The sequence below is a fragment of the Cavia porcellus genome, unplaced genomic scaffold (assembly GCF_034190915.1).
Source record: "Cavia porcellus strain 051 isolate PalLab524CR breed Dunkin Hartley unplaced genomic scaffold, mCavPor4.1 scaffold_4, whole genome shotgun sequence".
Lineage (NCBI taxonomy): Eukaryota > Metazoa > Chordata > Mammalia > Rodentia > Caviidae > Cavia > Cavia porcellus.
Window position 1 is genome coordinate 68558268 of NW_026947487.1, and position 13513 is coordinate 68571780.

The 13513-nt window shown below is 41.7% G+C and overlaps 1 protein-coding gene across 12 annotated transcripts in view; it reads right to left on the reverse strand.

Moving 5' to 3' along the window:
* Nucleotides 1-2693: 2693 nt before the first annotated feature.
* Nucleotides 2694-13513, reverse strand: part of Septin11 (septin 11) — a 90041-nt gene continuing 79221 nt past the window's right edge. For 2 of the 12 annotated variants that reach the window (XM_013141317.3, XM_013141324.3), the window contains exons 9-11: nt 11891-12078; nt 6226-6293; nt 2694-4401 (exon numbers count right to left, since the gene is read on the reverse strand). In XM_013141317.3, the coding sequence (XP_012996771.1) occupies nt 6269-6293; nt 11891-12078 (213 nt within the window). In that variant the 3' untranslated portion in view covers nt 2694-4401; nt 6226-6268. Of the gene's footprint in view, nt 4402-4830; nt 8397-8803; nt 8873-11890; nt 12079-13513 lie in introns of those variants that run through there. The other 10 variants (XR_010046947.1, XR_010046946.1, XR_010046948.1 and 7 more) reach the window with 10 other exon arrangements.

A 13513-nucleotide genomic window follows, 5' to 3' on the forward strand; every position in this document is an offset into this window, starting at 1 on the left:
TAAAGCATGGCTTTCACAACAGATTAAACATGACTTGACCTTACTGTTCTACAAGACAGTAGGAAAGTGTCTTCATAGCTCCACCCACAGTAAACTTGTCTATCTCCTGAAACAACTGATTTTGTTGGGCATAAGGCACTCCAGACTCATGGCAGGCAGCCGTGAAAATGCCAAGTGGGACCCTTCTGCTTTGCAGGGTATCATCTGTCTTCTGCAGACAAGGGCTTATCTTTTTCCCTTACTCCACAAATCTCCTGTGCTCAGCAATTATACAAACGGCCAAGTGCAATTAGTAATGCTGCATCCCAACACCTCATGTAGGGCTGGGGCACCATCTAGAATCAAGTATTTGGAAAGGTGGGGATGGAGAAGGGTGGTCAGACATAAACAGCAAGGTGAACTAAGCCTGCAACTCTTCAGCTCAAGAAGCACTGTGGAGTGCATAGCTTAAATCAAATCTTTGGGGACTGTTACTCACCCCTACTGTTGTGTGTATGTGTTTGATGTGCATGTCAGGAGGACCTCTGTGAAATAACCTGCTTCTCCTGATCTAGGTGCTTTAATTCAGAAAGGAAGTTTCTATAGTGGACTGGAAGGCCACCCATCCATTGTACTGCAAATAAGGCACATGTGATGTCATTTGTATCATGTATATATATGGTGAGGGACTCTTTTGAGACAGGTTCTCACCACACAGCCTAAGCTGGCCTCAATTTTGTGGTGATCCTCCTGCTTCAGGTTCCCAAGTGCTGGGATCACAGGTGTGTACTAGGCACATTGCTACTAGTCAGAATAGCAAGGCTGGAAAGGGAAGTGAGTGCTATCCAGGCTCAATTAACTCTCCTCAAATGAAACATTTAATCATCTCACCAACCCAAGGTGTGCCAGCTGCTTGCTAGAGATGGATCTGTAAGCCAGAGGCTGAGACCACAGGACTAGATACATGGTTCCAAGAATTCAAGCACAAGCATCTTCTAAGTGAGCCCAAGCACCCTCATTGTCAGTCTCCAGGGTGGAGAATTGAGTCCGATGCAGCACAAAGGTTTTCTGTAGAAAGATCATCTAATACAGGGAAAATTATGAATTTGTTAACTGTTTAAAAATTGTTTACTGATAGTCTGTGCCACTTGTAGACAAAAAACTGTATCACGGATAAGTATTTGCTGGAGAAACGTTGATGTCAGGCATATATGGATGACTTTCATTTCCCCTAGCTCAGTACACACTGACCAGGTCTCATCTTTCCTTCGATAGTGTACTAATCTCAGGGTCCGAAACTATTCTAGTACATGAAGGCAGAATCTGTATCAGAAATCAAGTCATATTTTTAAACTGAATGAAAAATACAAAGGTTACCATCAGTTACATATGGCGGAGGACAACTATAATCCTAGCATACAGGGAGGCCAGGGTAGGAAGATAAGCAAATTCAAGCCCAGCCTTGGCAATTAAGCAACTTAAGACCCTGTCTCAAAATTCCCGAAAGATAAAGGGCTGCAGATGTAGTTTTTAGCTCAGTGCAAAGGCCCTGCAGAGCAAAGTTCATTCCCTACTAACACACACACAGTCCTTGTTACCAGTGGAAAAATTCCAATGACCCAATTATCCTTTTCTAGTCTAACTGGAGATAAGCCAGTAATGGTTTCACTTCTTGTCAGCCAGGAGAACTTGAGAACCCTCCAGTTCTGTTACAAGAAAAGAAATCACCCACAGTAAAACAGTGAGTCCGTGACAATGGAGAGTCAGGCACCTGGCCAGTGGTATCCAAGACCAGTTTCCCTCAGGCCACCGAAGAAAGGTCAACTTGCCCTAACAGGCTGTTCCAATGAAGTGTTCACTCTTACCTTTTCTCTTATTGGAGACCGTTATTGAAAAACTGGAATGTCAGAACACATTTCTCTACTGAGAAAAAGAACTCCATTCCAGCTTAGACTGAAACCCAAAAGCCTCAGGTTCACTGATGCGGACACTGGAAGGTGACTGGATCGTGAGGGCACTGGCCTCATCAGCAGGACAACCCACAGAGGAGCTCAAAGCTCAGTGGGCTCTTGCGAGGCGGGAGGTGACCCAGCCAGCGGAAGCCGGCCCTGGGGGTGCAGAGAGAGAATGTTGTTCCTAGGACCTTCTCACACTAGTTCTTTCCCTTTCTGCTACCTGGTTGCCCCAGGTGACCAGCCTTCCTTTGCCAAACCCTTCTGCCATGATATTTGCCATGGAGCCACCTGACCATGGGCTCAAACTTGTGAAAGCAGGAGCCAAATAGACTTTTCCCCCTTTTAGTTGTTTATGCTAGCTTGTCCCAGCAATGAGAAGGTGACCAATACACTATCTTTTCATTTTTAAACAAAATCCCCCAGCATTTGAGAGACAAGAGGCCAGCCTGAGCTACAAAACAAGTTCAAGGCTGTCCTGGACAAGAGAGCAAGACCCTGTCTCAAGGTGGGTAAAATTGTTTTTAAAATGAGTGATAGGATAATGTTGATATTAAAATACTAAAAATGAATCTGAGTAAACTATAAGTAGTGACTACAGTGGTTTCAATAAACCTACATGTTCAAATTAGGAGACAGTAACACAGTCTAGCATCAGAGTGTACTTCCCTCCTGACTGCTCATATCACAGGACTTCAGTGGTGTGGTATGAAGAAAATGGCTCTTCATTCATGTTTTGATCACTCAATGGCACAGATGACAGTGGCTTTACTTACATTTATTAATATTTCTAAGTAAAAAAGCTGTTGGCAGCATGCTTATCAAACTGTCCTAAGGAAGCTCTTTCCCGCAATCAAAGCAGCAGGGATTCTGCTTCATCTCACTACCCTACACCAGCAGGGGTTGCCTTTTTTGCCCGTTCCTAAGGCTCTTGACCAAATCCAACTCATGCCATGAATAATATTTTTATGATCTACACACTACGTAGGTGAAAAATGAAGGTGTTTGCCCCAGATGAATTTGGAAGATGACATAAAATACGTGATTATACAACAGATTAAAAATTGTCCCTTGACTATAAAAACTACTCAAGAGTTGGCTGTTACTTATAGTAACCTAGCCTTGAATCTGACTCATAATGAGCAGGTCAGCACTGGGAATCACAAACTCAACTGGCATAAGTATATATGGATGTGGTGTATTTTAAGTGATCCCTGAATGCTTTAATTCCAGCAGGTTTTTGCAGGTAATGTGCATAAAGCCACCTTAGCCACTTTGAGAAGACAATGAATTGGACACATTGTTAACGATGCTGATCTGGGAGATGTTATGTGCTTGCATGAGGTTCTTTTCTCATGGTTAAGGCCTCGTGGGTCCCAGTAAAAAACCATGGACGCAAGGTAAAGCAGAGCTTAATGATAAATAAAGACAGGGATGGGCCAGAAAGTTATTTTAAGGTATCTTTAAATATAAATTGAGCCCCAGAGGCAGAAAAAAATCATCTACCCAACACTAGCATATTTTAAACATGATTAAGACTTGTAGATCAAAATCCTAGTAACAAAAAGGGAGATTCCTTTTGTTGTATCTAAGGTGAGGAGAGCGTATTAAAACAGTTTTGTGACTTCAACTTCAGTTACGTTCCCCTCGAAGTGAGCTTAAAATTATCATAATTTTGGTACTAAAAGTTTGAATAACCATACAAAAAGCAGAATCCTGATTCCAAAACAACTTATATAAGGGATGCAGGTAACACAGTCAAATAAAACCACAATGGTTCCCGAACTTAAAGGATGCCCACTTCTCTCTCTCAAGAGGCAGATGGTCAGCTGAAAAATAAAGACACTGTATCAATAGGACACTCCAAAGAAAAATTTGCATCCATCTCTGTGCATGCAATAGCGAATGTTAAGGAAAAAAAAAATCCCAAACACCAAAACAACCCTCAAAACAGAAGGAAGAAAAATGTTGCCCGTATCTCATGACCTGATGGTACTGAGCCCACCCAGGCTGTTCAGAGCAGTGTTCATGGGACAGGACACTAGTTACCACAGATCCATCTGTCCCAGAGGTGGTGGTCACCTCAAGCTAGGGATACATGCTCTCTTCAGTCCACAAGTTCTTGGATCAGCAGCTTCAATGACATGACAGCTAAGCAAGAGGATTCCAGCATAAAATCTTGGGTTTGGGCCCAAGTTCCCTGTTTCACCCAATTTCCTTTTAATTACTATTATGTTTTGGTAGTGGAGTCACTTCAGTAGCCACCACAGCTGGTGGTTTGTAAACGGACATTGACAAATACAAACAGCAGTGCATTATTTGACCCAGACTTTAAAAGAACAGGAGGCGATGGTGGAAATGAGGTAACTCTTCCCCAACACGTGTGACAGACAGCTCCTGCTCTTCTAATGCTCTATGTCCATTAGGAGAGAGTAGGGCTTGTCAACGGGATGGTTACATAAAGAAGAAGCTACAGAGAGAAAAAAGAAAGGTTCAGATTCAAATTTGCTTCTTAAAGCTTAAAAAAAAGTGCTTCTCTATAACAAGCTGTGGAAGAACAGTAGTGTGTCAGTTAAAGGGACGGCGTGACCAAGAGAGGCAGGAGGCACAGTGCTGATGGGCCCCGAGGCAGAGGAGGGGGGTCCTTCCCTAGAGAATGACTCCTTTCCCTGCACCAAGGTCTGGGGCGGGCAGGCAAGGGTGGCACAGGCAGTGTGGGAGAGACAGGACACCACAGCGCATGTCTTTGGAGAAGTGGAAGCATCCGAAGTCCATGATAATAGGTGAAAAAACAGGAAAAACTGCCATCCCTCATCCATTCCCTATGGGGTAAGCATGTGTCTGTACAAATAGTGTATCAAGCAGTGACCAAAAAGAACTCACAAAAGGGCACACAATATGACATTTGGGTAAAAATATATTTCCCCGCTTTTTATCTTGGCACTAGTGATATGTATGCATAGATTACCTGTTCACCACTGCTACCCTAACAGATACCACATCACCCAGCAGGCTGCTGAGTGACTACTTGCATACTTGAAGAAATAATACGCTTCACATCAACACAATCATTTTAGTTCTTAAAAAAAGACAAGCATCTAACATGCAGCTTACATATATGACAATTCTGTATTAACACTGAAAGTAGATTACATAACAGTTTTAGGAAACACCAGTTATTTCCAAACAGCAAAATGACAAGGATCTAGAACTACAGTTTAAGGCATATCAGCATATTTTAAAATTAAGAAATAGACAAAAGTTCTAAAGCTGTTCACAGCTTACTTTTCAATTTATTTTTTTTAAAAATCCCCTTCATACCTACATACAAACTAGATCTTGTAGGTGATAATCCCACTAAAGAGTTATTGTGTATGTGTCCTGCCACCAGAGCCAGGGCTTTTGAAAGCTGAGATCTGACAATAGTAAAACCAAGGGACTGGAGTGGACAGTTCTGGTGGGAACACACAGAAAGAGCAGGATATGGTTCAGAGAGAGCTGAAACGCCTGACTGGACACTGTATGTCAAACACAGAAGGCTATGTCACGAACAGGAAACCATGTCTGTTCCAGTGGGGTGCATAAGAAACAGAGAATGTGTTGCTGCTGGTGAATCACAAAGTAGAGAAGGATTTTCAGAAGCCTGTGCCCAGCATTACATGAAAAATTCCCCAGGTTGAGATGTCCTTTTGGAGAAAACCTGGACTAACTGCTACACAGTTTAAGCTGCAAAAATAACCCCCTGAACTGCCAATAAATTCTCATAAATGCTTCTCGGTCACAGTCTATGCCACTGTTATAAGTTTCTACAGTTCAGAAGAAGCAGAAAAATAGTCATTATGCTTGAACAGAGGCTAGCCAGAGCCATCTGGCCAAAAAAAAAGTGACCATTGTCACAGCACCAGGGAGAGGCCATTAACTGAGATCCAAAATGTAGTGATCACAAAAACAGCCTAGCGCAAGTGTCTTCTTGGTTTTCTCCAATAGAAGATGGTCGCTTCTCATTCTAGCCTCATTACATAGTCAGAATCCAGGACCCTCTGTCATAGCTAAGGACGCCCATAGCACTGTGCAGAACACAGGCTGGATTAGTCATTTCTGACTGCACAATGAGATTAAGAAGTGGGAAAAAAAATTGTGAAAAATATATAAATGTGATCACTTTAGACAGATTTAGCTTTTATTTAAAAGCTAGACACTATTCTCCCTAAATATCCCTCAAAAAAAAAGTTTCCATCCCATTTGATTTTAGAAAGTCAGAAAGATCCCAAAGATTTCTTACTACTGTACTTACATGCAAAGGCGAAAGCACATCCAATTAGATTTGAGGGTATCATTTATTCCGTGCAGAGCCAAGGACTACTGTGAAAAAAGGCATAGATACAGAAAGAAAAAGCAGCAATAACAAACTAACGGGCTAGGGAGCAGGGGTAGAGAAAAGTTTAGAAGCAACATATTAAAAAAAAAAAAAAAAGCTTCTATATTTCTTTTGACTTTTTATTCCCTGACTCTCCATAAAATTTATTTTGCCATGAAAAATTTAATGCAAAAAAATCAATAAGTAATCTTGGAGTCAAAAAGTCAGCTGGATGCTTTTTGTTGCTAGGCTCAATTTTAAAAGCTTTTAGAAATGCAAGACATAGAATTTAAAAGTGTATTTTCTATTACAAGGCACAAAAAATGCTCACACAAGCAATGACTGGAACAAGCATACAACACAAGTATTCAAGCTTTTGTGAGGTGCCCAGCATAGAAGCCAATCAGCCCAGGGTTAGAGTCAGCAGGCCAGCTAGCACTTGACTGCTCTACAGCTGGGAGGTCTTACAAAAACAAAAGCGAAGACAAAAACACTGATCCAACAGGTCCTCAACCTGTGAGGACCACAGTGCTGCCACGTCTAGTTTGCAGTCTCTACCCCAGTTTGTCTCCATTTGAGTGAACCATTTTCTTACTTTGCCTAATGACGTCTACATTATGGATGACCATTCCTTCTTTCTCCTCCCTATGTCTGGGAGCAAAGGGAAGGAAAAAAAAAACCTAACTTTTTAAAAGTATATATTGGGAGAGGGGAGGTGCAGTGTATCCTCATCTGTTTACTTGTAACTAGTGAAAGTCAGACTGAAAAGGAAGAGGTAAAATACTGGGTTCGTGAGAATGTTATCCTCTCAAGTACAACAGGAGGTGCTCTAGAGAGGAAGCGAAGGATCTAGTTGCAGCAGGATCAAGCATCAGGAAGAGGGAGCATGGAAGAGAGATTTAACCACGCCCCTCTCGATACCAACCAGGCAGGAAGTGTACGTCCTGGCACTGAGTCAGGCCTACTCTTGAGTGAGGTGATGGCTCTAGAACACAGAGAACAAGTGGAACTACCCATGATGAGGGGCCAAGAGAGGAAAATCCCTTTGAGACAACCAGATTCCAAATACCATCAAGAAAGCTGGAAGTGAAGCTGAAATTTTGACTTTCTTGAGCCATCCCATGTTCTTTCTCATATGTTGGACCTTAAATTTGACAAGATCTTCTCAAATTTGCCACTGATGACACATGGTTTATAGCAAATTTTCTATTTGAAGTCTTTGTGGCAATTTTCTCATGATTAGTGAAAAACTGTATTAAAGGTGACCACAGCCTGTAATCAATTGTAAGGTCGTTCCCCTCAGCCCACTGAGAGCAAATATAGATGTGTTTATGAAAGATTTCTTACTGCAAGCAGTAGGCAGGCTGTGGGGTGCCCACTATCCTTGGTGGAAGAGTATTCTACTAAGAAACGAGATCTGAATCTGTGAGTGGATTAAAGTTACACTGGTAAACATGATCAGTCACAGCATGTAGCCAGGCTCTGAGAGGTGGGTCTTCAGATGAGTCTCAACCCAAGTGAACAGAGCACAAGCTAGGGCAAAGAATGTTAATGTAAAATGAAAAATCCATGCATGAGTAAAAGTCATCAACAGTGCTACCAGTGTCCTGCCTACCTACAAATCTACCTTACTTTGGAGTTGGTGTAGAGGAGAGATTCGGAGTCCAGCGACTGCAATCATGGGGATTAATAATCAAGAAATGCAACTTGTTCTCAGGGCTACTGAGGGTTTTAGTTCAGCTGCTGAGGCGGTGAGAAGTTTTCACATCAGATGAACAGGCAGCATTTTACCCCACTTTCCTCCATCCAAAGCGACATACAAGTAACAGGCATGCTTTCTGCTGCCAATGGGAACAGGCATTAAAGGCAATCATTTACTTTCCAGAAAAAAGTCCAGCTGCACAGAGCTTTGGCTGTCATTCCCTTGTACTATCATTTTCCACCACCCAACAACATTCAGCAAAACAAGTTAAGAGTTACTGGTGTTTGGGGAAGGGTAAACAACAAAATAAAACCAAAGGACACAGATGGCAGAGGTACACTATTACTGCAAAAGCAGGTGAATGCGGGAACATCCTTGGCTTGCCAGGCTTTATGTGAAGCTTGCACTGCAAGTTAAAAAACAAAACAAAAAAGTTAGAAATAATAATAAATTAAAAAGAAAGGAGCGCCAGCACCAGCATTCAGTGATGGTGAATGCTCATGCAATGATTATGGAATTGACAGAAATTGAAATCAAAACTTGAGCTATTCCACATGACAAGCAAAAGCAAATTTAATATTTAATTACGGAACACATGGTTAGTTTCCATTTGCATGAAACTTAGAATTCACAAGTGACTTCTTGAAACCACTGTATATTCCCACAGAAGGAATTACTGTTTGATTTTTGTTTTCTCAAGTAACACAAAACCATTTTCTCTTAGGTATGGGTATCACATGAATACTGACTAGGAGCATCATCTTCCATTTTTGAACAGCTGAAGGAGTCAGAGAATAAATATACCATAAATACCTTCGAATAAACGACTTGAAGAGGTGTAGAACAGCTTGGGGATAAATGGAGGACATACTACTAATCTAGCTGGGAAGGACAAAAAAAGAGCAATTGTTACATAGGATAGCATGGCAATGCCAGGAGCTTTCCCCCTCTTTAAGCTACAAAGCAATCAAGGCCAAACCCAAGACCCATATATCTAATTTTAGTCAAACTCAAAACATGCAATGTTATTCCTTAGCAAAAATTTTAACTAGAAAAACAGATGAGGAGATGGTTATGTAAACTTTAGTTTTTACACACCAGTTTTATGGGTTTTGTTTTGTTTTGTTTTGTTTTTCAAGACCAGGTCTTGCTCTGTAATTCAGACTGGCCTTGAACTCGAGGTGATCTTCCTACTTCAGGCTCCCAAATGCTGGGATTACAAGTGTTTGCCACCATAGCCAGCTTTAAACAATAAATTTGAAAGCTTTCTTTTAGGGCAGAGGCATGTTAACCAGGAAAGCCTACTGGCAATTGGGCAAACTGTTTTCAGAACAGATGAGCACTGTCCAGTGGACAACATTAGCTTGGGCTGTCCAGCACTGTGGTGCAGCCACAGCAAGCAAAGGGACTTGGTGGCCAGAGATGGCAGGGATGGAGTCCAGCTAATGGCAGTGCCAGGGTTAGTTCTACCTTGTCTAGAATCTTAGGAAATGTTACAGATTCTCATGCTACTACAGGTTAAGGAGAAATATAAAGCCTTATCTATGTTAAAAAAAAAAAAAAAAGAAGCACATCATTAAAATGGAAAAAAGAGAATTTAAAACTATTAGAAAAACTAAGCCACTAAGGTGGAAGCACAGCAGGTGAATAAATAAGCTTCCCTGTAAACTTTGCCTTGAACAAAGCCAGCTCCCCAGAGGCCTCTGTGGTTATCCTCACACCTATGAGTTTCAGTCCAGGTGCTGCTCTGGTTACCCTGGTTCCTATCTTTGTGTTATCCTCTCTAACCAAAACCTTTCCCTGCCACTGGCAATAAGGGTGATTTTTTTTTCTTTTATACTTTAAGCCTCCCATAGCCAACACTTTCACTAAAAAGTGTGGAAAAGGCTAAGAAGCTTTAAAAAGTGGCACAAGGAATGTGTGTCACTGTCAGGCGCAGACCCTGGTTGACTATTATGACCACATCTAATGCTATTAATAATGAGAATATATAAATAAGGCTAAAATAGAATTTACACTGAATTCACATAAACTTTCAAAGCATTGTATGTACATTAGGAAGAATGTAACTGAACACATTCACAAGGGCAAGGAAAAACCTCCCTACGCAGGAAGTTTCTTCCTAGATTTTTTTAAAGAGGCACAATACTGATCAGCTCTTGATATTTTTATTGTGTAAAGGCACATCCAGCATTCATAAAATACTCTTAACATTGCTGGTCCTCTATAAACCTTTTTAGCCTTAAAACTTGTACTTTTAAGCACAAGAAAGAAAACCTAGACTTCAGGTTTCCTAAGCTGTGAGTTGACAGCTTTTATTCTTTCATTCATGCAACAGTCATATGTATATACACACCACCCACACACTCACACCCCCACACACACCACTACTTGTTCTTCTCTTGGACTAGTCTGGATTGAAGGTGTGATGCTAAATGGCTTTCACTTGTCTCCCTGGGAGTCCCTGGAATCAGGACCTGTGCACTGAGAACCCCGTAAGAGCCAGACGCTCTTCCAACATGAAGAGCTGTGAAGCATTTTCTTGCACCTGACATCAGCTAGGCAACTGTTTCTCTCCGAATTAATGCAGAATATCCAAGCCTGGGCCCTTGGACTCCTTGAGTCACTTGGGCTTGAACCAGCCCAAATTAAAATCACACCACCTCTACACCAACTACTGTTTTACTCTGAGAAGCTGGCTACTCTCCTGCCTTCTTCCCCACTGCCTCAGAGCCTGGAGTCAGTGTGTGCAGCATGGTTTAATTTCTGGGTGTCATAGCCTGTACATCAGAGCCTGTATTCCTTTGCTATATCACGGATTCCTTACAGATGAGTCTCCTGCGCATGAACAGGACTAAGTGGACAGAGCAGTGCCCACACACTTCTTCCTGACAGGCGGGGGCTCAAGCCTAGGTGCTATGTTTTTAAAGAATGTGATTCCTTAACTGCTTGAACACCAACATTTTTTATTACTCTCCCTGGAATCTTGGTATCTAAGGGTGAAGAGCAAGAGTCCTGAAACAAGCTGGGAGTTAAGCAGACAAATGAGAGTGGCATTTGAGGGTTTGTTCCTGGACCTCGTGATGTCTGCTTCAAAGGTCTTTTATCACCATCTTTACTGTCAAACCAACAGCTGCTGCCGTAAAACTGCACACTCTAGTTCTTAGGGTCATCTGAAGGAAAGCTTCAAATCCCAGAAGAATTTCAAGGAAGTTCACACTTCCTCTGGTTCAAATAGCTGTACTCGAGTATCCTGAGAGGTGACTCCCTCAAGAGCAGACCCTGATCCCTTAAACATGACACCAAGGATGTCTTTTAAAATGCTCTACGTGGGCACTGGTGTGGCTTGAAGGGTGGCAGAACTAAGTTAACTAGATGGGCACTTTGGTTGCATTTTACAATAAGACAGTTCAACATCTTGTTGAACTGAGAAGAGAACCAGCGACCACTAGCATCCCTTATAAATGCTTCAGGCTGGGAACAAGACTCAGTACCTGGCTCGCCACACTTGACAACATAGAGGAGAAAAATAAATTTAACATTGTGCACCTAGACGCTCTCTACCAAGAGTCACGAGAATTATGTTTCGAGGTACTGAAGAGAAAGAAACCTGTCTTCTCTGAGGAATCCTACAGTGCTGGAGTGGAAGACGCTACAGGAGATGACACATTACTCCAGTCCTGATTGCTTGATCAATGTGGTCAAGTTCTATAAATTAATCTTTGTGTACCCTTTAAAAATACTTTAAAAACCTTTATCATCTTCCCTGCACTGTAGAGAAAAATACTTGCTTTTATATTTCTGGTAATAGACCAGTGTCCAGTCTGTAAATAGGAAACCAGACATGCAAGGAGAATATACTGTTAGAGCTCCTCAATAAAGAGGGAGACACCTGCTTACTTTTTCTTATCCTTGTCTTTCTTGGTTTGCTGGGCCCCAGCCTGCTGGGCCTGGGACTGTAGTAGCTGAGCTGCCGCTTTCTTCTTCTGGAAGTTGTTTACCTCCTCCTCAAGCTCCTTCTTCTTGTCTTCTACTTTCTTTTTCTCTTCTTGGTGTGTCCGCTTTAGGAGATCAAACTTCTCATGAAGCTGCAAGAAGAAGACAAAGACAGGCTTGTTGAGAGCATAAAAATCTTACTGATAGAGAGCAGTGTTTCTTATAACAGCAGGTTCTACTTAAAAGAGAAATTTCCCATAAAACTATAACTGCTTATTTTGAGATACATCACAGCTTATAATGGCAATTATTGTGAATGAAAGCCACTAACATAATCAAGTTTTTACCTAATCTGAGCTCTGAAGTTCCCACACCCAGTTTTCTTGCAAACCTTGAAGTTGGGTCCCATCATAAGAACCCCAGAGAATGTTGAGAAGCCTGGCAGTTAAGAAACAAAACGCGCATTATGTGGCTGCATTTGCTTCCATTTCCAGAGTAAAGCATCATCTTGCTGGATCACTGCAGGGACAAGGCTACACTGTCAAGAAGTATTCACCTGTCCATGGCCTGTCAACTGAGTTCCTTAGAACTAAAATTTCCGGGGTTGGGGATTTAGCTCAGTGGCATAAGCGCCTGCCTTGCAAGCAGGCAGTCATGAGTTCAATTCCTGGTACCGATAAAGACAAAAAAAAAAAAAAAAAAGAACTAAAAATTCCTTGAACAGTCTTTCCAGTAATAATTTATATTCACTTTAAAAGACCATGGAGAAGATAAAAATTATCCACAATCCTAACAAAAAATTCAACCTCATGGTAAAAGTGGTTCTGTATTTCTGGTCCTTTTTCAACATGCATAACTATATTTACTTATAGACACATACAAATATCTACATTCACATACATATTATTAAACTTATAAAGCTGTATTGAGACACGTATGGTCTTTAACAGATTGAATTTAAGTAGATCATAAGCATGGGCTGGGGATATTACTCAGTAGTAGAATACTTCTGCCCAGTGTGCAGGAGAGGCCATGGTTTGATCCCCAGCATGGGGGAAAAAAAATCACAATCAAAATCAAAAACAAGGAGAGAAGCACTTAACACACCTCAGGAAGGTGACTGTGCCTGCCCCAACTGAGCCCCAGAGTTTGGTGGGTCCCGCAGGACAGTTGAGAGGCTGGTGTGTATGTGATTCGATCCAGCAGAGTGGGTTACAAAACATTCTCCCATGCTTGAGACCACATACTGTGTGTCCTATAGGAACTAATCAATGGCTTTTCGTCTCCAGGAGATACATTAGAAACACAAATATGCTGTCAAAAGAACTCCTTATTTTTCTCTGACTGTGGTTTGTTGGCTATACTTTCACACTGAAGAGAGGTGTATGCACTGTGGCTACTTGTACAGGCTCTGTCATGTACAATCACAGACCATTCCAGCAGGGAAAAGGATGAAAGACAACAGACAACTAAATCCACGGCATGAAGAATGCACACTACTCCAGCCCACAAGGCTCCTCATCATCTTCTCGGGTTCTTATGGTGGGACCCAACTCCAGGGTTTAAGAAAACTGGGTGTGAGAACTT